The sequence below is a fragment of the Rhinoraja longicauda genome, chromosome 31, assembly GCF_053455715.1.
Source record: "Rhinoraja longicauda isolate Sanriku21f chromosome 31, sRhiLon1.1, whole genome shotgun sequence".
Classification (NCBI taxonomy): domain Eukaryota; kingdom Metazoa; phylum Chordata; class Chondrichthyes; order Rajiformes; family Arhynchobatidae; genus Rhinoraja; species Rhinoraja longicauda.
The window spans coordinates 11,387-33,406 of record NC_135983.1 but is presented as its reverse complement, the minus strand read 5'-3'; the positions used below and the strand labels follow the sequence as shown (position 1 = coordinate 33,406).

The following is a 22,020-nucleotide window of genomic DNA, read 5'->3' as shown; positions in this document are numbered from 1 at the left end:
AATGTGTTTTTTTATTTCTATTTGCTTTTCAAAAACAAAAAAAAACAAAAAAAAAAACAGTGGTTCGAAAATCTATAGCGTAATCGGTAACAGAGCATACATACCCCCTGGCGGAGATGCAGGATCCTGTGGGCTGCCTCTCTTCCGACCAAAACGGTGGTCAAAAATCTTTCTCAGCTCTGCCGAAAAATGGGCAAAGTCCTGGCAAAAGTCTAGCTGTCTCTCCCAGGCAGCTGTACCCCAGGCTAAAGCACGTCCTGACAGCAGGAAGATGGCATGGGCTACTGTGGGGCGTTCTGCGCTGAAGCGGGACGGTTGTAGCTCAAAAACCAAACAGCACTGGGATAGGAATGATCTGCAGGTAGATGGATTGCCATGGTACCTCTCTGGGGTGGGAAGAACTGGTTCCAGAATGGGCTGGATACGGCGGGAAGTGGACGGAGGTGGAGAGGCATCAGCGGAGACGGGAGGAATTGGCGGCGGTGCGAGCTGTACAGGAGCTGGTTGACACTGGATGTTCACTGCTCGACGGTATACGTAAGTCAATCTATTCGACCAGTAAGTTGGTCTATTGGAAACTCATGGGTGCCGAGAGTGGAGCCTTGGTGTTGAACAGCCTTGTAAAGTTGAGTCAATATCTCCTCAGTCCTGGAACTGGGGGCATCCAAACTCTGGTCGAGCTGACCAGGATTGCCTGCCAAATCCATACTGGCCGACTAATCTGTCAGAAGGATCAGAAATGGAAGGGACTCAAATACAGGCTAACCGAGAAGTGCTGAAGAAAGCCCAACATCCAAACGTGAACGGAACCGAAAGATTTAGCCCTGGAACCGACAGAACCTAGAACTGCTATCGAACCTAGAATGCAGAACTGATTGGTCGGCACCCAATTGGTGATGACCTCAAGTATTTATACCATGTGATAGATAAGGGGAGCAGATTAAATGCAGGTGTCATTCCTAATAGTTTAGGGGAGGAGTGTGAAAAGAGTCTCAAGTGTCTGGCAGCATGGCAAATGTGACAGGAATGCACATGGACATGCATGCATATGGACTGCATATAGGGGGATATGGAGGTGTTCATCTGTACATTATAGAAGAGGAGGCATGGCCACTCTTGGATCATGTCCAGCATGAACACTTGATGCTTGCAGAATGTGGGAGGTCAGGGACACTGCTGGTGCCTCTGGCTGCTACAAGTGTGAGAAGTGTATCCAGGTACAGCTCCTGAAGGATCGTTTTGGGGAACTGGAGAAGCAAGTGGATGACCTCAAGTTCGTCTGAGAAACTGAGTCGTTCCTGGACAAGTCCTACAGTGAGATTGTTACACCGAAGGTACTGGAAGAGAGAAGGGTGACGGTGAGAAAGGGAAGGAAACAAGGAGTGCAAGGGACCCCAGGTGTTGTACCTCTTGAGAACAGGTTCACCCACTTGGAAGCTGTTGGGGAAGAAGATGTTGCCACACTGAGCGGCAGACTGGTTTGTGAAGCAAAACGTGCTGTTGAGCCAAAACCAAAGTGACCGACGTCAGGCAACGCTGTGGTAGTACAAGACTCCATTGTGAGAGGCACGACAGGGGTTTCTGCGGCAACAGGTGGGATTCTAGGATGGTGTGCTGCCTCCCTGGTGCCAGGATCCAGGATGTCATGGACAGAGTGCAGGAAATCCTCAAGGGCGAAGGTGAACAGCCAGAAGTGGTAGTGCATGTTGGCACAAACGATGTCGGAAAGAAGGGGATGGATATTCTGCAGCGTGACTTTAGAGAGTTCGGAAAAATGCTGAAAAGCAGGACCTCCAGGGTGGTTGTCTCCGGTTTGTTTCCAGTTCCTCGTGCTGGTGAGAGCGGGAACAGGGAGATACAGGACCTGAATGTGTGGCTGAGGAGCTGGTGCAGGGGGCAGGGATTAAGATTCTTAGACCACTGGGATCTGTTTTGGGGTAAGGGGGAATTGTACAAAAGGGACGGATTGCACCTTAACAGGTGGGGGACCAGCATTCTGGCAGGCAGGTTTGCTACTGCTACACGGGTGGTTTTAAACTAAATAGTGGAGGGGGGGTCAAATGGGATAGACAAGGATGGAGCTAAAGGGAAAGAGAGTAAAGGGATAGTTAAAGACCCCAGAATTAACAGGAAAGAAAGCTCACAAAGGGATAGGAGAGTATGGCCAAGTGTAATAGGGATCGATGTGAAGGGTGAGATGAGTAAGGAATTAAAAGTATTGTATGAATGAGCGAAGTATAAGAAGCAAAGTAGATGAGCTTGAGGCTCAGTTAGAGGTTGGTAGATATGACATTGTGGGGATTACAGAGACGTGGCTGCAGGAGGATCGGGCCTGGGAACTTAATATTCAGGGTTATACATCCTATAGAAAGGACAGGCAGGTGGGCAGAGGTGGTGGGGCAGCTCTGTTGGTGAGGGACGAAATTCAGTCCCTTGCGAGGGGGAGACATAGGGACTGACGAGGTAGAGTCACTGTGGATAGAGTTGAGGAATTGTAAAGGCACTAATCAGTGTTATCTATAGACCCCCAAATAGTAGCCTGGATTTGGGCTGTAAGTTGCAGCAGGAGTTAAAACTGGCATATAACAAAGGTAATGCCACTGCGGTGATGGGGGATTTCAATATGCAGGTAGACTGGGAAAATCAGGTTGGTTCTGGACCCCAAGAAAGAGAGTTTGTAGAGTGCCTCTGAGATGGATTCTTAGAGCAGCTTGTAATGGAACCTACCAGAGAAAAGGCAATTCTGGATTTAGTGTTGTCCAATGAACCAGATTTGATAAAAAGAACTCGAGGTAAAGGAACCGCTTGGAGGTAGTGATCATAATATGATTAGTTTTAATCTACAATTTGAGAAGGAGAAGGTTAAATCGGAAGTGTCAGTGTTGCAGTTCAACAAAGGGGACTATGAAGGCATGAGAGGAGCTGGCCAGGGTCGACTGGAAAGGGATCCTAGCAGGAATGACGGTGGAACAGCAATGGCAGGAATTTCTGGTCATAATCCGGAAGACGCAGGGTCATTTCATTCCAAAAAGGAAGAAAGATTCTGAGGGGAGTAGGAGGCAACCGTGGCTGACAAGGGAAGTTAGGGATGGAATAAAACGAAAAGAAAAGATGTATAACACAGCAGAGTAGCCGGAAGCCAGAGGATTGGGGAACTTTCATAGGACAACAGAAGGTAACAAAACGGGCAATACGGGCTGAAAAGATGAAGTACTCTCTAACTGAAAAAGTTTTTCCTCATCTCCGTTCTAAATGGCCTACCCCTTATTCTTAAACTGTGGCCCCTGGTTCTGGACTCCCCCAACATTGGGAACATGTTTCCTGCCTATAACGTGTCCAATCCCTTAATAATCTTATATGTTTCAATAAGATCCCCTGTCATTCTTCTAAATTCCAGTGTATACAAGCCTAGTCGCTCCAGTCTTTCAACATACGACAGTCCCGCCATTCCGGGAATTAACCTAGTGATAAGTCCATAAGTTATAGGAGCAGAATTAGGCCATTTGGCTCCTGAAGTTTACTCTGCCATTGAATCATGGCTGACCAATCTTTCCCTCTCAACTCCATTCTCCTGACTTCTCCCCATGGTCCCTGACACCCCTACTAAGCAAAAATCTATCGATCTCAACCTGAAAGTTATCCGACAGTCTCCACAGCTGTCTGTAGCAGATTCGCTACCCTCTGACTCAAGAAATTTCTCATCACCTCCTTCCTGAAGGTATACCCTTTTATTCTGAGGCTGTGGCCGCTGGTCCTAGACTATCCCACTAGTGGAAACATCCTCTACATATCCACTCTACTCTTCAGTAAGCTTCAATGAGGTCCCCTGTCATCCTTCTAAGCTCCAGTGAGTACAGGCCCAGTGCCATCACACACTATCTATCATCCCCGAGGTCATTCTCGTAAACCTCTGGACCCTCTCGAGCACATCCTTTCTCAGCTGCTCAGCTGTTTCCAGGCAAAGGGTGGTAGGTGTATGGAACAAGCTGCCAGAGGAGGTAGTTGAGGCAGGTACTATCGCTTGTCCAATCCTTTAAGAAACCTTTAGACAAGTACATGGACTGTTTAATTGCTGTGTGTAAAGGCAGTTTAAAAAGAGCGCCAAGAGGCCGTTAGTAGTCAGTCAGAAAAGTGCATAACTCCAAGCTCGTCAGGAAGGCAGGATAGAAGTGAGTACCTGGATTGGTTGATCAATTAAAGTAGAAGTTTGGTAAATTGACCATTTAAGTAATTTAGTGACTGATAAAAGCAAGACTTGCACAAGGGGTGCAGCCTCTGTCGAAGGAAGTGCCCTGTGAGAAAAGTGCGAGTCTTCGGCGAGGGGGCTGAGGGCGGGGAGGTTGAGGGCGGGGGGGCTGAGGCGAGGAGGCTGAGGTGAGGAGATTACGCTTGTTTTTGAGCCTGAATTGTTTTTGACTTCACTAAATTAATGGCGGACAAGTTGGTGCAGTGTGTTTCCTGCAGGATGTGGGAAGGTAGGGACCGCTGGAGCTTCTGGGAGCTACACCTGCAAGAACTGTGTCCAGGTGCGGCTCCTGAATGGACGTGTGGTGGAGTTGGAAAGGCAGCTGGATGACCTCAGGGCCATCCGGTAATGTGAGTTTCCTGGACACGGCTGTTACGCCAAGGGTCCAGGTCGAGCGAAGGTGGGAGACCGTTTCAGGGGGGAGCAAACATGGACTACAGGAGACCCCGGTGGCTGTGCCTATTACAAACGGGTACACCGTCTTGCGAACTGTTGGGGCAGAAGATCCTTCCAGTCCAAGCGGTGGACGTGTTGGCAGATCTAACCCAGGCAAGGAAATTCGACCAGGGAGACCGAAGTCAGGAAGAGCCATAGTACTGGGTGACTCCATTGTCCGAGGTACGGACAGTAGATTCTGTGGCGGCAGGCAGGACTCGAGGATGGTCTGTTGCCTCCCTGGTGTCAGGGTTCAAGACATCACGGGGCGGCTTCAGAACATCCTAGCGAGGGAAGGTGATCAACCGGAAGTAGTTGTGCACGTGGGCACAAACGACGTCGGGAGGAAGAGGAAGGAGATACTGCAACGTGAGTTTAGAGAGTTAGGAAGAAGACTGAGAAGTAGGACGTCGAAGGTGGTTGTCTCTGGACTGCTATATTCAGGATCAGTTCCTGTGGATTGGAGGGTAGCTAATGTTGTCCCACTTTTTAAGAAAGGAGGGAGAGAGAAAACAGGAAATTATAGACTAGTTAGTCTGACATCAGTGGTGGGGAAGCTGCTGGAGTCAATTATAAAAGACAAAATTGGATAGTAGTAACAGGATTGTTCCGAGTCAGCATGGATTTACGAAGGGGAAATCATGCTTGACTAATCTTCTGGAATTCTTTGAGGATGTAACTAGGAAAATTGACAGGGGAGAGCCGGTGGATGTGGTGTACCTTGACTTTCAGAATGCCTTTGACAAGGTTCCACATAGGAGATTAGTGGGCAAAATTAGAGCACATGGTATTGGAGGTAGGGTACTGACATGGATAGAAAATTGGTTGACAGAAAGAAAGCAAAGAGTGGGGATAAATGGGTCCCTTTCAGAATGGCAGGCAGTAACTAGTGGGGTACCGCAAGGCTCGGTGCTGGGACCGCAGCTATTTACAATATACATTAATGACTTGGATGAAGGGATTAAAAGTACCATTAGCAAATTTGCAGATGATACGAAGGTGGGTGGTAGTGTGAACTGTGAAGAAGATGCTATGAGGTTGCAGGTGACTTGGACAGGTTGTGTGAGTGGGCGGATGCATGGCAGGTGCAGTTTAATGTGGATAAGTATGAGGTTATCCACTTTGGTGGTAAGAATAGGAAGGCAGAGTATTATCTGAATGGTGTCAAGTTAGGAACAGGGGACATACAACGAGATCTGGGTGTCCTAGTACATCAGTCACTGAAAGGAAGCATGCAGGTAAAGCAGGCAGTGAAGAAAGCCAATGGAATGTTGGCCTTCATAACAAGAGGAGTTGAGTATAGGAGCAAAGAGGTCCTTCTGCAGTTGTACAGGGCCCTAGTGAGACCGCACCTGGAGTACTGTGTGCATTTTTGATCTCCAAATTTGAGGAAGGATATTCTTGCTATTGAGGGTGTGCAGCGTAGGTTTACTAGGTTAATTCCCGGAATGGCGGGACTATCATATGTTGAAAGACTAGATCAACTAGGCTTGTATACACTGGAATTTAGAAGGATGAGAGGAGATCTTATCGAAACGTATAAGATTATTAAGGGGTTGGACACGTTAGAGGCAGGAAACATGTTCCCAATGTTGGGGGAGTCCAGAACAAGGGGCCACAGTTTAAGAATAAGGGGTAGGCCATTTAGAACAGAGATGAGGAAAAACTTTTTCAGTCAATCTGTGGAATTCTCTGCCTCAGAAGGCAGTGGAGGCCAATTCTCTGAATGCATTCAAGAGAGAGCTAGATGGAGCTCTTAAGGATAGGGGAGTGAGGGGGTATGGGGAGAAGGCAGGAACGGGGTACTGATTGTGAATGATCAGCCATGATCACATTGAATGGCGGTGCTGGCTCGAAGGGCCGAATGGCCTCCTCCTGCACCTATTGTCTATTGGACAGGACAGGTTTGGAGGGATATGGCCCAAACGCAGGCAAGTGGGACTAGTGTAGATGGGACACGTTGGTCAGTGTGGGCGTTGGGCCGAAGAGCCAGGTTCCTCACTGCTTGACTCTATGATTCTAGTCCCACCTACCAGACTTTGGCCCAAATCCCTCCAAACCTGTCCTATCCATGAACCTATCTAATCGTTCCTTAAATGTTGCAATAGTTCCTACCTCAAATAACTCCTCTGGCAGCTCGTACAATACACCTACCACCCTTTGTGCGAAATAATTACCCTGCATATTCTTATAAAATGGTTTCCCCCTCCACCATAAACCTATGTCGTCTGGACCTCGATTCCCCGACTCTGGGCAAGAGACTCTGTGCGTCTATCCGATCTATTCCTCTCATGGTTTTGTACACCTCTACAAAATAACCCCTCATTCTCCTGCACTCCAAGGAATAGTCCCAGGCTGCTCAACCTCTCCAATAGCTCAGGCCCTCTAGTCCTGGCAACATTCTCATAAATGTTTCAAGCCCTCTGTACCCTTTCCAGCTTGCCAACATATTTCCGACAACATGGTGCCCAGAACTGCCATGATACTCTAGATGCAGGCTCATCAACGTCTTATATAACGACACCTGGACAGGTTGAGTGAGTGGGCAGATGCGTGGCAGATGCAGTATAATATAAATAAATGTGAGGTTATCCACTTTGATGGCAAAAACAAGGAGGCGGATCATTATCTCAATGGTCTTAGGTTAGGTAAGGGGGAATTGCAACGAGACCTGGGTGTCCTTGTACACCAGTCACTGAAAGTTGGCATGCAGGTACAGCAGGCAGTGAAAAAAGCTAATGGCTTGTTGGGCTTCATAACGAGAGGATTTCAATGTAGGAGTAAAGAGGTTCTTCTGCAGTTGTATAAGGTCCTGGTAAGACCACATCTGGAGTATTGTGTACAGTTTTGGTCTCCTAATTTGAGGAAGAACATCCTTGTAATTGAGGCAGTGCAGCATAGGTTCACGAGATTGATCCCTGGGATGGCAGGACTGTCATATGAGGAAAGATTGACAAGAATAGGGTTGTATTCACTGGAGTTTAGAAGGATGAGAGGGGATCTTATAGAAACATAAAATTATAAAAGGCCTGGACAAGCTAGATGCAGGAAAAAATTTCCCAATGTTGGGCGAGTCCAGAACCAGGGGCCACAGTCTTAGAATAAAGGGGAGGCCATTTAAAACTGAGGTGAGAAGGTACTTTTTCACCCAGAGCATTGTGAATTTGTGGAATTCTCTGCCAGAGGGGGCAGTGGACGCCAAATCACTGGATGGATTTAAGTTAAATAGAGCTCTAGGGGCTAGTGGAATCAAGGGATATGGGGAGAAGGCAGGCACGGGTTATTGATTGTGGACGATCAGCCATGATCACAATGAATGGCAGTGCTGGCTCGAAGGGCTGAATGGCCTCCTCCTGCACCTATTTTCTATGTATCTATGTTAACCTGACCTCCCAACTTCTTTACTCACTACTCTGACTGGTGAAAATCTATGTGCCAACAGCTTTTTTGACCACCCTATCTATGTGATGTCACTTTCAGCACTCCTAGATCCCTCTGGTCAACAAAACTCCCTGTCTACCTGTGATGCCACTTTCAGGGATATATGTATCTGCAATCTTCGACCCTTCTGCTCTACAACACTCCCCAGGGCCCTATCCTAGAAAAGAAAGGAAGGGGAGAAGGAAGAAGAAAAGGGAGAAAGGAAGAAGGGCACATGTTCCCCAGGGCCAATAAACAACATCATTTCAGGTAACAAGATGGAGAGACTTTATTCCACTCAACGTCACTTCTCTCCCACTCCCTCAGTCCTCCTTGAAAACCCGACGAGGCTCACTCAGAACCAGCCCCGAATCCTTTAATGCCTCTCGAAACAGTTGTATCTGTTGGGAGAAAGATGGGGGCAGAGAAGGAGGTGAGGGAGGGGGAGACGGGGGGGGGGGGGGGGAGAGAGAGAAGGGGGAGGGACAGAGGGCGAGGGAGAGAGAGAAGGGGGGAGAGAGAAGGGGGGGAGAGAGAGAAGGGGGAGAGATAGAAGGGGGGAGAGAGAGAAGAGGGAGAGACAGAAGGGGGGAGAGAGAAGGGGGGAGAGAGAAGGGGAGAGAGAGAAGGGGGGGAGAGAGAAGGGGGAGAGACAGAAGGGGGAGAGAGAGAAGGGGGAGGGACAAAGGGGGAGGGAAAGAGAGAAGGGGGGAGAGAGAAGGGGGGAGAGAGAAGGGGGGGAGAGAGAGGGGGGGAGAGAGAAGGGGGGGAGAGAAGGGGGGGAGAGAGAAGGGGGGGAGAGAGAAGGGGGGGAGAGAGAAAAGGGGGGGAGAGAGAAGGGGGGAGAGAGAAAGGGGAGAGAGAAGGGGGGGGAGAAGGGGGGGGGAGAGAAGGGAGGGAGAGGAGTGGGGGGAGAGAGAGGGGGGGAGAGAGAAGGGAGAGAGAGAGAAGGGGGGGAGAGAGAGAAGGGGGGGAGAGAGAAGGGGGGGAGAGAGTGGGGGAGAGAGACGGGGTGGGAGAGAGACGGGGTGGGCAGAGAGAGGGGGAGAGAGGGGGAGGGGGAGAGACGGGGGGGAGATTGGGGGAAAGGAGGGAGTGGGGAAAAGGGGGTAAAGGGGAGGAGAGGGGGACGGGGAGGGGGGAGAGGCAGGGAGGGGTTGGAGAGGGTGGAGAGCGGGAGAGAGAGCGGTCGGGAGTGAGAGAGATAAGGGGGGGAGGGGGGTACAGAGAGAGAGGGATGGGGAAGTGAGAAGTCGAGAGAGAGGGAGAGAGAATGGGGCGGTAGGGAGAGGGGGGAGAGAGGCCATTAGTTCCCTCCATTTCGCTCCCCTCGCTACCTCCACCCCATATCTTAACTAATCGGGAAACCGTTGTCATGCCAATTGAGGCTTACAAAGCCTAACTCCTAAGGAGAGGCCTACAAAGCCCAACTCCTAAGGAAATGCCAAGCAAGGCCTTCAAGCCTAACTACAAAGGAATCAATTGAATAAGGCCCAGAAGCTTAACTAACAGGGAAGCTGTCACCGTGCTAACGGCCTACAAAGTCTAACTCCAGAGAAAACAGCAAACAAGACTCAGAAGCTTAACTACCACGAGAAACCGGTCGCTGAGACAACCAAGGCCTAAATAGCCTTGCCCTAAGGAAACGCTACACAGGGCCCAGAAGCCTAATTACCAGGTAATCTGTTGCCATGCCAACAAAGGCGTGCAGGTACAGCAGGCAGTGAAGAAAGCTAATGGCATGTTGGCCTTCATAACGAGAGGATTTCAGTATAGGAGTAAAGAGGTTCTTCTGCAGTTGTTTAGGGCCCTGGTAAGACCACACCTGGAGTATTGTGTACAGTTTTGGTCTCCTAATTTGAGGAATTGAGGCAGTGCAGCATAGGTACACGAGATTGATCCCTGGGATAGCAGGACTGTCATATGAGGAAAGATTGAAAAGTCTAGGCTTGTATTCACTGGAGTTTAGAAGGATGAGAGGGGATCTTATAGAAATATATAAAATTATAAAAGGACTGGACAAACTAGATGCAGAAAAAATGTTCCCCCAGAGAGTTGTGAAGTTGTGGAATTCTCTGCCACAGAGGGCAGTGGAGGCCAAATCACTGGATGGATTTAAGAGAGAGTTAGATAGAGCTCTGAGGGGGAGTGGAGTCAAGGAATATGGGGAGAAGTTGGGCACAAGTTACTGATTGTGGAAGATCAGCCATGATCACAATGAATGGCGGTGCCATTCCCGTCATTGGGTGACCAGAACTGCACACAATACTCAATATAACAGTATAACAGAGCTTTATTTGTCATTTATGTTACATACATCCACCCCTTTTCCCTTCACCTTAAACCTATGTACTCTGGTCCACGATTCTACTGCTCTTGGCAAGAGAATCTGTGCATTTAACTGATCTATTCCTCTCATGATCTTATTTTCCTCTATAAGATCACCCCATATCCTCCTGCGCTCTTAGGGATAGAGTCTCAGCCTACTAAATCTCTCCCTATAGCTCAGACACTCTAGTCCTGGCAACATCCTCTTACATTTTCTCTGTACCCTTTCGAGCTTGACAACATCGTTCCTATAACACGGTGCGCAGAACTGAACACAATATGCCAAATGCAACTCACTCGCATCTTATACACCAGTAACATGACCTCCAACTTCTATACTTAATGCTCTGGCTAATGAAGGCCAATGTGCCAAAAGCCTTCTTGACCACCCGATCTACCTGCGACTCCACGTTCAAGGAACTGTGCACCTGCAATCCTAGATCCCTCTGCTCCACAACACCACCCAGAGTCCTACCATTCACTGCGTAGTTCCTACCCATGTAACATCTCCCAAACGTTGACTGTTTCCGCTGGAATTACGAAAATTCAGAGGAACCATCCAGTCATAACCGCTTTCCCGGGGTGAAAATGTTAAACACGAGACGTCATAGCTTTCCGGAGAGAAGGGCGAATTTTGGAGGAGTTGTGTGATGCAGGCTTTTTGCAGACGGGTAGTGGTTGCTTGGGGTGTGGTGGAGTTGGGTTTCAGAACCTGTACAAATGCAGGCAGGTGTACAGGAAATGGATGGTTATCAGATCATTATCTCAATGGTGTCAGGTCAGGTAAGGGGGAGGTGCAGTGAGACTTGGGTGTCCTTGTATACCTCTCACTGAAAGTTGGCGTGCAGGTACAGCAGGCAGTGAAGAAAGCTAATGGAATGTTGGCCTTCATAACAAGAGGATTTCAGTATAGGAGTAAAGAGGTTCTTCTGCGGTTGAATAGGGCCCTGGTAAGACCACACCTGGAGTATTGTGTACAGTTTTGGTCTCCTAATTTGAGGAATTGAGGCAGTGCAGCATAGGTACACGAGATTGATCCCTGGGATGGCGGGATTGTCATATGGGGAAAGATTGAAAAGACTAGGCTTGTATTCATTGGAGTTTGGAAGGATGAGAGGGGATCTTATAGAGACATTTAAAATTATAAAAGGACTGGACAAGCTAGATGCAGGAAAAATGTTCCCAATGCTGGGCGAGTCCAGAACCAGGGGCCACAGTCTTAGAATAAAGGGGAAGCCATTTAAAACTGAGGTGAGAAGGAAATATTTCACCCAGAGAGTTGTGAATTTGTGGAATTCGCTGCCAGAGGGCAGTGGAGGCCAAATCACTGGATGGATTTAAGAGAGTTAGATAGAGCTCTAGGGGCTAGTGGAATCAAGGGATATGGGGAGAAGGCAGGCACGGGTTATTGATTGTGGACGATCAGCCATGATCACAATGAATGGCAGTGCTGGTTCGAAGGGCCGAATGGCCTCCTCCTGCACCTATTTTCTATGTTTCTATGTAAGGCCGACAAAGCCTAACTCCTTAGGAAACACCAAGGCCCAGAAACCTACCAGGGAATCTGTTGCCATGCCAACCAAGGCCAACAAATCGTAATTACCAAGGAAATGCCAAACAAACCCAAGAAGCCTAAGTACCAGAGAATCTGTTGCCACCCCAACAAAGCAGACAGGGTCTAACGACTGCCATCGTCGGCCTCATCACGGGCGACGAGGACAGGGCGTACAGAGAACTGATCAAGGACTGGTGCCAGTTTGTGGACTGGTGCCAGCGGAACTGCCTCCGGATCAACGCGGCGAAAACCATGGAGATGGTGGTAGATTTCCGCAGGCGCAGCCAGGTCCCCCCGACACCGGTGAACATCTAGGGAATGGACATCGAGAGGGTGGATTCTTATAAGTACCTGGGTGTCTACCTCAACAATAAACTGGACTGGACTGAAAACACCGATGCGCTATGCGGAAAGGGCCAGAGCAGACTTTATCTGCTAAGGAGACTCGGGTCCTTTGGAGTGCAGGGGGCACTCCTAAGGACCTTCTACAACACGGTGGTGGCATCGGCCATCTTCTATGGAGTGGTCTGCTGGAGGGGAAGTGACTTGACAAGCTGGTCAGGAAGGCCAGGCGGCACGGTGGCGCAGCGGTAGAGTTGCTGCTTTACAGCGAATGCAGCGCCAGAGATTCAGGTTCGATCCTGACTACGGGTGCTGCACTGTAAGGAGTTTGTACGTTCTCCCCGTGACCTGCGTGGGTTTTCTCCGAGATCTTCGGTTTCCTCCCACACTCCAAAGACGTACAGGTATGTAGGTTAATTGGCTGGGTAAATGTAAATGTAAAAATTGTCCCTAGTGGGTGTAGGATAGTGTTAATGTACGGGGATCACTGGGCGGCACGGACTTGGAGGGCCGAAAAGGCCTGTTTCCGGCTGTATATATATGATATGATATGATGATATCCTGGGTTGCCCCCTCGACTCGGTGCAGATGGTGGGAGAGAGGAGGATGATGGCAAACCTAATATCGCTGTTGGACAACGACTCCCACCCCATGCAGGACACTGTCACTGCACTGAGTAGCTCCTTCAGTGACTGACTCTGTAACTACCGGTCTCTGTGCCAACAATTGCCTACAAAGCCTAACCTTTAAGGGAATGCCAATCAAGGTTCAGAAACCTGACTGTAAAGGATTCTGTTGTTATGCCAACAGAGGGCTTTAAAGCCTAGCTACTAGGTAAACCTTTACTATGCCAACCAAGGCATTAGAAGCCTAACCTAAGGAAACGCAAAGCAAGTGCCCAACCGGCCCAACTACCAGCGTACCTGTTACCACACCAACTGAGGCTTACAAAGCCAGATTATTAAGGAAACATCAAGCAAGGCTCAAAAGCTAAACTACCAGGAAAACCAGTCGCCATGACAACTGGGGCCTACACAGCCTAACTAGTAGGAAAATACCAAACAAGGCCCAGGAAAATACCAAACAAGGCCCAGACCCATGAAACCTGTTGCCATGCCATCAGAGGCCACTAAAGCAGAACTCCAAAGGAAACGAAAAGCAAGGCCCAGAAGCCTAACTGCCAGAGAATCTGTTGCCATACCAACTGAGGCGTACAAAGCCCAACTAACAGGAAAACCATTTGTTTCCCAACTAAGGCCTTAGTAGCCTGACTCCTAAAGAAATGCCAAGCAAGGCCCAGAAGCATAACTACCAGGGAATCTGTTGCCATGCAACAAAGGCCTACAAAGCATAACTCCTAAGGAAATGCCAAGTAAGGCACAGATGCCTAACAGGGAATATGTTGCCATGCCAACCAAGGACTACTAACTCATAGAGTCATAGAGTGAGACAGTGTGGAAACAGGCCCTTTGGCCAAACTTGCCCACACCGGCCAACATCTCCCAGCCACACTAGTCCCACCTGCCTGCGTTTGGTCCATATCCATGTACTTATCTAACTGTTTCTTAACAGTTGGGATAGTCCCAGCTCAACTACCTCCTCTGGCAGCTTGTTCCATACACCCACTGCCATTTGTATGAAAAAGTTACTGCTCAGATTCCTATTAAATCTTTTCCCCTTCACCTTAATCCTATGTCCTCTGGTCCTCGATTCACCTACTCTGAGCAAGAGGCTGTGCATCTACCCGATCTATTCCTCTTATGATTATATACACCTCAATAAGATCACCCCTCAAACCAGTCACTGTGCCAACAAAAGCCTAGAAAGTTTAACTCATAAGAAAATACCAAGCAAGGCCCTTAAGCATAACTACCAGAGAATCTGTTGCAATGCCAAACAAGGACTACAAAGCCTAACTTCTAAGGAAAGGCCAAGCAAGGTACAAGCCTAACTACCAAAAATCTGTTGCAATGCCAACTGATGGCTATAAAGCTTAACTACTAGAAAAACCATTTCTAAGCCAACCAAAGCCTACAAAGCCAAAGCCAAAGGAAACGCTAATCATGGACCAAAAGCCTACTGTTGCCATGCCAATGGAAGCTTACAAAGCGAGACTCCCAAGGAAACGTCAAGCAAGGCCCGGAAGCCTGACTACCAGGGAATCCGTTGCCACACCAACTGATGTCTACAAAGCCTAACTACGAAGGAAACCAAGAAACCAAGCATCGCCAGAAACCTAACTACCAGGGAATGTTGCCATGCCAACAGAGACATACAAAGTGTAACTCCTAAGGAAACGCCAAACAAGGCCCAGTAGCCTAACTAACAGAGAAACCGGTTGCCATTCCAACCAAGGCCTACAAAGGAAAACTCATAAAGAAACACCAAGCAAGGCCCAGATGCCTAACTACCAGTGAATCTGTTGCCACACCAACTGAGGCTCACAAAACCTAATGACATGATGACAAAGCAAAAACCAAGCAAGGCCCAAAAGCCTAACTACCAGGGAAACTGAATGCCGTGCGTGCAAAGCCCTCCAAAGAAACACCAAGCACGGCCTCATAAGCCTAACTACCAGGGAAACGGGTACCATGCCACTTGAGGTCTACAAAGCCTAACTCCTAAGGATATGCAAAAAAAGCCCAGAAGCTTAACTACCAGGGAAACTACCAGGTTGCTACACCATCCAAGGCCTTAGAAGGTTAACTACTTAGGAAATGCCATGCAAAGCCCAGAAGCCTAACTACCAGGAATCTGCTGCCATGACAATCTGTTCTTCTGTCCTTCTATATATGTCCTTCTGCCCTAACTGTCCTCCTTTATATTCTTGGCCAGCTTCCCCTGAAAAAATGAAGTACGAGGGGAAGCTGGCCAAGAATATAAAGAAGGACAGTAAAAGCTTTTTTAGATATGTTAAGAGAAAAAGATTAGCAAAGACAAATGTGGGTTAGTTGAAGGCAGACACGGGTGAAATTATTATGGGTAACAAGGAAATGGCAGAAGAGTTGAACAGGTACTTCGGATCTGTCTTCACTAAGGAAGACACAAACAATCTCCCAGATGTACTGGAGGACAGAAGATCTAGGGGGATAGAGGAACTGAAAGAAATTTTCATTAGGTGAGAAATAGTATTGGGTAGACTAATGGGACTGAAGGTTGATAAATCCCCAGGGCCTGATGGTCTGCATCCCAGGGTACTTGGGGAGGTGGCTCTAGAAATAGTGGACGCATTGGTGATCATTTTCCAATGTTCAATAGATTCAGGAGCAGTTCCTGTGGATTGGAGGATAGCTAATGTAATCCTACTTTTCAAGAAAGGAGCGAGAGAGAGAAAACGGGGAATTACAGACCAGTCAGCCTGACATCGGTGGTGGGGAAAATGCTGGAGTCAATTATTAAAGAGGTAATAACGGTGCATTTGGATAGCAATAAAAGGATAAGTCCAAGTCAGTGTGGATTTATGAAAGGGAAATCATGCTTGACTAATCTTCTGGAATTTTTTGAGGATGTGACAAGTAAAATGGATGAAGGGGAGCCAGTGGATGTAGTGTATCTGGACTTTCAGAAAGCCTTTCATAAGGTCCCACAAGGGAGATTGGTGAGCAAAATTAGAGCACATGGTATTGTGGGTAGGGTGTTGACATGGATAGAAAATTGGTTGGTAGACAGGAAGTAAAGCTTAGGAGTAAACGGGTCCTTTACAGAATGGCAGGCAGTGGCGAGTGGAGTGCCGCAAGGCTCGGTGTTGGGGCCGCAACTGTTTACCAAATATATTAATGATTTGGATGAGGGAATTAGAAGTAACAATAGCAATTTTGAGGATGACACAAAGTTGGGTGGCAGTGTGAACTGCAAAGAGGATGTTAGGAGGTTGCAGGGTGACCTGGACAGGTTGAGTGAGTGGGCAGATGCGTGGCAGATGCAGTATAATATAGATAAATGTGAGGTTATCCACTTTGGCAGCAAAAACAAGGAGGCAGATTATGATCTCAATGGTGTCAGGTTAGGTAATGGGGAAGTGCAGCGAGACCTGGGTATCCTTGTACACGAGTCACTGAAAGTTGGCATGCAGGTGCAGCAGGCAGTGAAGAAAGTTAATTGCATGTTGGCCTTCATAACGAGAGGATTTCAGTGTAGGAGTAAAGAGGTTCTTCTGCAGTTGTATAGGGCCCTGGTAAGACCACATCTGGAGTATTGTGTATAGTTTTGGTCTCCTAATTTGAGGAATTGAGGCAGTGCAGCGTAGGTTCTCGAGATTGATCCATGGGATGGCGCGTCTGTCATATGGGGAAAGATTGAAAAGACTAGGCTTGTATTCACTGGAGTTTAGATGAGAGGGGATCTTATAGTGACATATAAAATTACAAAAGGACTGGACACGCTAGATGCAGGAAACATGTTGCCAATGTTGGTCGAGTCCAGAACCAGGGGCCACAGTCTTAGAATAAAGGGAATGCCATTTACAACTGAGGCGAGAAGGAGCTTTCTTACCCAGAGTTGTGAATTTGTGGAATTCTCTGCCACAGAGGGCAATGGAAGCCAAATCACTGGATGGATTTAAGAGAGAGTTAGAGCTCTGGGGGCTAGTGGAATCAGGGGATATGGGGAGAAGTTGGGCACAGGTTACTGATTGTGAATGATCAACCATGATTACAATGAATGGCGGTGCTTGCTCGAAGGGCCAAATGGCCTCCTGCTGCACCTATTTTCTATGTTTCTAATCAAGGCCTACACAGTTGAACTCCGAAGGAAACGCTAAACAAGGTCCAGAAGCTGAACTACCAAGGAATCCGTGGCCATGCCAACTGAGACCTGCAAAGCCTGACAGGGGATGGGATATTCTTTGGAGTTTTCCCCTCACCGTCTCACTGCGGAACTCCCAGGGGAGGCAGCGGAAGTGCAGGAGTCCCAGGCCGGCCTCCAGGCAGCGGCGGGAGAGGACGAGGGCGAGGTTCCTCGCGGTGGTGGGGCCACGGGTGGAATGGAGGTGCTTCTTGATGGCCCATTCCTTGGTGGAGGCCGAGACGACCAGCCTTCCCTCAGCCGACTCGACAAAGGCGTCGATGTGGTGCTGGGTCCTACGTACGGACAACCTGGAGAGAGCCCAGAGAGGAGAGGGTTTAATGTCAGATGTCCCGAAAAAAGTAACAGACATTCTCTCTTACAGCATTGCAGCAGATATATGAACATAGAAACATAGAAAATAGGAGCAGGAGGAGGCCATTTAGCCCTTCGTGCCAGCACCGCCATTCATTGTGATCATGGTTGATCATCCACAATCAGTAACCCTGTGCCTGCCTTCTCCCCATCTCCCTTGATTCCGCTAGCCCCGAGAGGCCTATCTAACTCACTTTTAAATTCATCCCACGAATTGGCTTCCACTGCCTTCTGTGACATAGAATTCCACAAATTCACAACTCTCTAGATGAAATTTTGTTTTTCTCATCTCAGTTTTAAATGCCCTCCCCTTATTCTTAGACCATGGCCCCTAGGTTCTGGACTCCGCCAACATTGGGAACATTTTTCCTGCCTCTAGCTTGTCCAGTCCTTTTATAATTTTATATGTCTCTATGAGAGACATCCTTCTAAACTCCATCCCCTCTCATCCTTCTAAACTCCAGTGAATACAAGCCTAGCCTTTTCAATATTTCCTCGTATGACAGTCCCGCCATCCCAGGGATCAATCTCATGAGCCTACGCTGCACTGCCTCAATTACAAGGATGTCCTTCCTCAAATTAGGAGACCAAAACTGTACACAATATTCCAGATGTGGTCTTACCAGGGCCCTATACAACTGCAGAATAGTATTAGAATAAAGAGGAGGCCATTTAAAACTAAGGTGAGAAGGAACTTTTTCACCCAGAAAGTTGTGAATTTGTGGAATTCTCTGCCACAGAGGGCAGTGGAGGCCAAATCACTGGATGGATTTAAGAGAGTTAGATAGAGCTCTAGGGGCTAGTGGAATCAAGGGATATGGGGAGAAAGCAGAAGTCGAGACCCTTCTTCAGACTGATCTGTAGGAAAAGAACTGCAGATGCTGGTACAAATCGAAGGTTTCACAAAATGCTGTAGTCTGAAGAAGGGTCTCGACCCGAAACGTCACCCATTCCTTCTCTCCCAGATGCTGCCTGACCTGCTGAGTTACTCCAGCATTTTGTGATACCTTTATGTTTTACAGAGTACAGCATTCGCATATGTGTTGTATTTCTGCAAGTTAGAATCTTTCAAATAAATATCTATGTGTGTTTATCTATGTATGTACTTTTAGTATATGTTACATATATATATAATATATACATATATATATACACTTTATATATACACTCTCCCCCCTGCTCGCTCCCCCTATCTCTACCCCTCTTTCCTCTCTCCTTCTCGCTCCCCCCTCTTCCCCATTCTCTCCCCATCTCTCTTTCCATGTCACCCTCTCACACCTCCCATTTCCCTCTCCCACTCTCCCCTTTCCACCATCTCCCCTCTCCCTTCCCTTTCTCTCACCCTCTCTCCGCGCTCTCACCCCAACACTCTATCTCCCCCTCTCTCTCCATTGCTCGCCAGTTCTCCCCCCTTTCTGTCTCTCAACCCCCCCTGTAGTGGCAACTTCAGTCCTTCCCACTGAAGTCCTCTCCGCTTGCCATGTTCACGGAGGAGTGGAGTGATCGTTCTTGATGCAAACAACAACAGAGAGATCTTCACAACATTTCAGTTTATATCTCGCCATAGCTTCTCCTCGTCTGATGCATCACGTCTCTGTATTCCCAATTGAACTCCTAATTCTGGCTGCTCCCAGTCCATATATGCCTATTATTCCCATACATGTATTCATCTCACAACAGCCCCCAAGTGTCCAAAAATAATACAGCAAGATACAAAATAATATAATATGCTAAGATAACCAGCAAACACAAATGGCTCCTACACACCAGCCTCTAGTTGTTCTACGTATATAACAAAACATACTAATAAACATTAAAAGGAGCCATAAAATCTTCACACATAATCAAAATAAAACATGCACTATATGTTGGCATCTAATCTACTTTAGTGATTCTTCAATCTTTAAGGCCACCAGTCTTTGCTGTACTCGGGTATCAGAGGAGGAGAGGAGCAGACATATCTTTGTTATCGGGCATAATGGGCATATATGGACTGGGAGGAGCCAGAATTATGAGTATATCTGGGTACGCATACATGGGAGGGGCAGACACCGAGAAGCTGTGGCGAGATCTATTTCTTACCAGACCTATGACGGGAGAAATACAAAACTGTTTGTATCAATAAACGACTAAACGGAAACCCCTGAAGATCTCTCTGTTGTTGTTTGCGTCAAGAACGATCACTCTACTCCTCCATGAAGATGGCAAGCGGAGAGGACTTCACTGGAAGGACAGAAGCTGCCACTATATCTACCCTCTCTCTCTTTGCCTTCTCTCTTTCCCCTCACTCTCTCTGTCTCCCCTCTCTCCCTTCTCTCTTGCCATGTGCCCCCCCTTCTCCCCCACCCTCTCTCTCCGCCTGTCCCTCTCTCCTCTTTCTCCCCGCGCTCTCTCCCACTCACCGATGCCAGAAGTCTCTTCTGGGCCACACTCCGCACCATCCCTTATCCCGAGACGCAAGGGCGAGACGCTCCAAATTTCGGGGGTTCCTGTTGAGAAACCGTGGGTTCACCGTTCTGTTCCCCTCCTGGTCGATCTGCTGGGTGACTTGGGGGCACGAGGGCAGTCTTCGGGAACCTGTGGGTGGGGGGGGAGGAGGGGGGAAGAGAGGGGGAGGAGAGAGGGAGAGGGGGGAGGGAGGAGGAGGGGAGAGAGAGGGGGAGGGGAGGGGGAGGGGAGGAGGGAGAGAGAGGGAAGAGAGGGGGAGGAGAGAGGGAGAGGGGAGAGAGGGGGGAGGGAGGGGGAGGGAGAGAGGGGGGGAGGGGGGAGGGAGGGGAGAGGAGAGGGGGAGGGGAGGGGGAGAGGGAGGGGGAGGGAGAGAGGGGGGGAGGGAGGAGGAGGGGAGAGAGGAGGGAGAGGGGGAGGGGAGAGAGGGGAGAGGGGGAGGGAGAGAGGGGGAAGAGAGGGGGAGGAGAGAGGGGGGAGGGAGAGGGGGGAGGGGGAGGGAGGAGGAGAGAGGGGGGAGAGGGGAGAGAGAGGGGGAGGGAGAGGGAGAGGGGGAGAGGGGGAGGGGGGGAGGGAGAGAGGGGGGGAGGGGAGGGAGGAGGAGAGAGGGGGGGAGAGGGGAGAGAGGGGGGGAGGGAGAGGGAGTGGGGGGGAGGGGGAGGGAGAGAGGGGGGGAGGGGGAGGGAGGAGGAGAGAGGGGGGGAGAGAGAGGAGGAGGAGGGGAGGGAAGAGATTGGGAAGAAAGGGAGTGAGATTAGAAGGCAAAGCAGAAGGGGAAGGAGAGAGAGATAGGAAAGTAGAAAGGGGAAACAGAGGGAGACACGCAGACAGAGAGGAGAGATGGAAAGGGAAAGGAGGGAGGGAAGGAGGAAGGAGTGGGAAAGAGAGAGATGGGAAGGGAGAATTCAATCGTGGATTCACTGACCGTGGCCAATCACAGACCCGTCCTTGGTTAACTGGCCAATCACAAGCTGGAGAACCCTTCCCCTTGGCAATGGACCAATCAGCGGCCGCCCCCTAATAAAGAGCCAATCAGTGGCCTGGAAGCCCCTTGCCCTGGCCTGTGGACAATGGGCCAATCGTGGGCCAGGGCGACCCTTCCCCCCGGTACCCGGACCAATCAGCGACCCTTCCCCCCGGTACCCGGTTAATCAGTGGCGCCCGTTTCCCACCGTTACCTGGTGCTGCCGCTCGCGCCAGCCCGGTGCGTACCGCCGCCGCCGCCATGATCCGCCCTGACGTCAGCACGCCGGCGCGTCTCCGTCTCCCCTGTACGTCACGGCGCACGCACGGAGTTTGCGTTTTTCTTAAAGGGATCGCACCATTGTGAGAGAGAAATAAAAGAGAAAGAGCCGGAGTGAGACTGGGTGTGAAGGGGAGGGGTGTGAGTGTGAGGGGTGGGGGTGTGAGGGGTGGGGGTGTGAGGGGTGGGGGTGTGAGGGGTGGGGGTGTGAGGGGTGGGGGTGTGAGGGGTGGGGGTGTGAGGGGTGGGGGTGTGAGGGGTGGGGGTGTGAGTGTGAGGGGTGGGGGTGTGAGGGGTGGGGGTGTGAGGGGTGGGGGTGTGAGGGGTGGGGGTGTGAGTGTGAGGGGTGGGGGTGTGAGGGGTGGGGGTGTGAGGGGTGGGGGTGTGAGTGTGAGGGGTGGGGGTGTGAGGGGTGGGGGTGTGAGGGGTGGGGGTGTGAGTGTGAGGGGTGGGGGTGTGAGTGTGAGGGGTGGGGGTGTGAGGGGTGGGGGTGTGAGTGTGAGGGGTGGGGGTGTGAGGGGTGGGGGTGTGAGGGGTGGGGGTGGGGGTGTGAGGGGTGTGAGTGTGAGGGGTGGGGGTGTGAGGGGTGGGGGTGTGAGGGGTGGGGGCGTGAGTGTGAGGGGTGGGGTGTGAGTGTGAGGGGTGGGGGCGTGAGGGGTGGGGGTGTGAGTGTGAGGGGTGGGGGTGTGAGGGGTGGGGGGGTGGGGGTGTGAGTGTGAGGGGTGTGAGTGTGAGGGGTGGGGGTGTGAGGGGTGGGGGTGTGAGGGGTGGGGGTGTGAGTGTGAGGGGTGGGGGCGTGAGGGGTGGGGGTGTGAGTGTGAGGGGTGGGGGCGTGAGGGGTGGGGGTGT

At 49.8% G+C, this 22,020-nt stretch overlaps 1 protein-coding gene across 1 annotated transcript; it reads right to left on the bottom strand.

Moving 5' to 3' along the window:
- Positions 1-8,365: 8,365 nt before the first annotated feature.
- On the bottom strand, positions 8,366-21,189 carry mrpl18 (mitochondrial ribosomal protein L18). The gene is made up of 4 exons (XM_078426016.1): positions 21,107-21,189; positions 19,886-20,060; positions 17,188-17,419; positions 8,366-8,502 (listed from the first exon to the last, which is right to left on the bottom strand). Exons 1-4 carry the CDS (start codon positions 21,153-21,155, stop codon positions 8,425-8,427), a joined length of 534 nt encoding a protein of 177 aa, XP_078282142.1. The 5' UTR covers positions 21,156-21,189; the 3' UTR covers positions 8,366-8,424.
- Between the last annotated feature and the right edge of the window lie 831 nt (positions 21,190-22,020).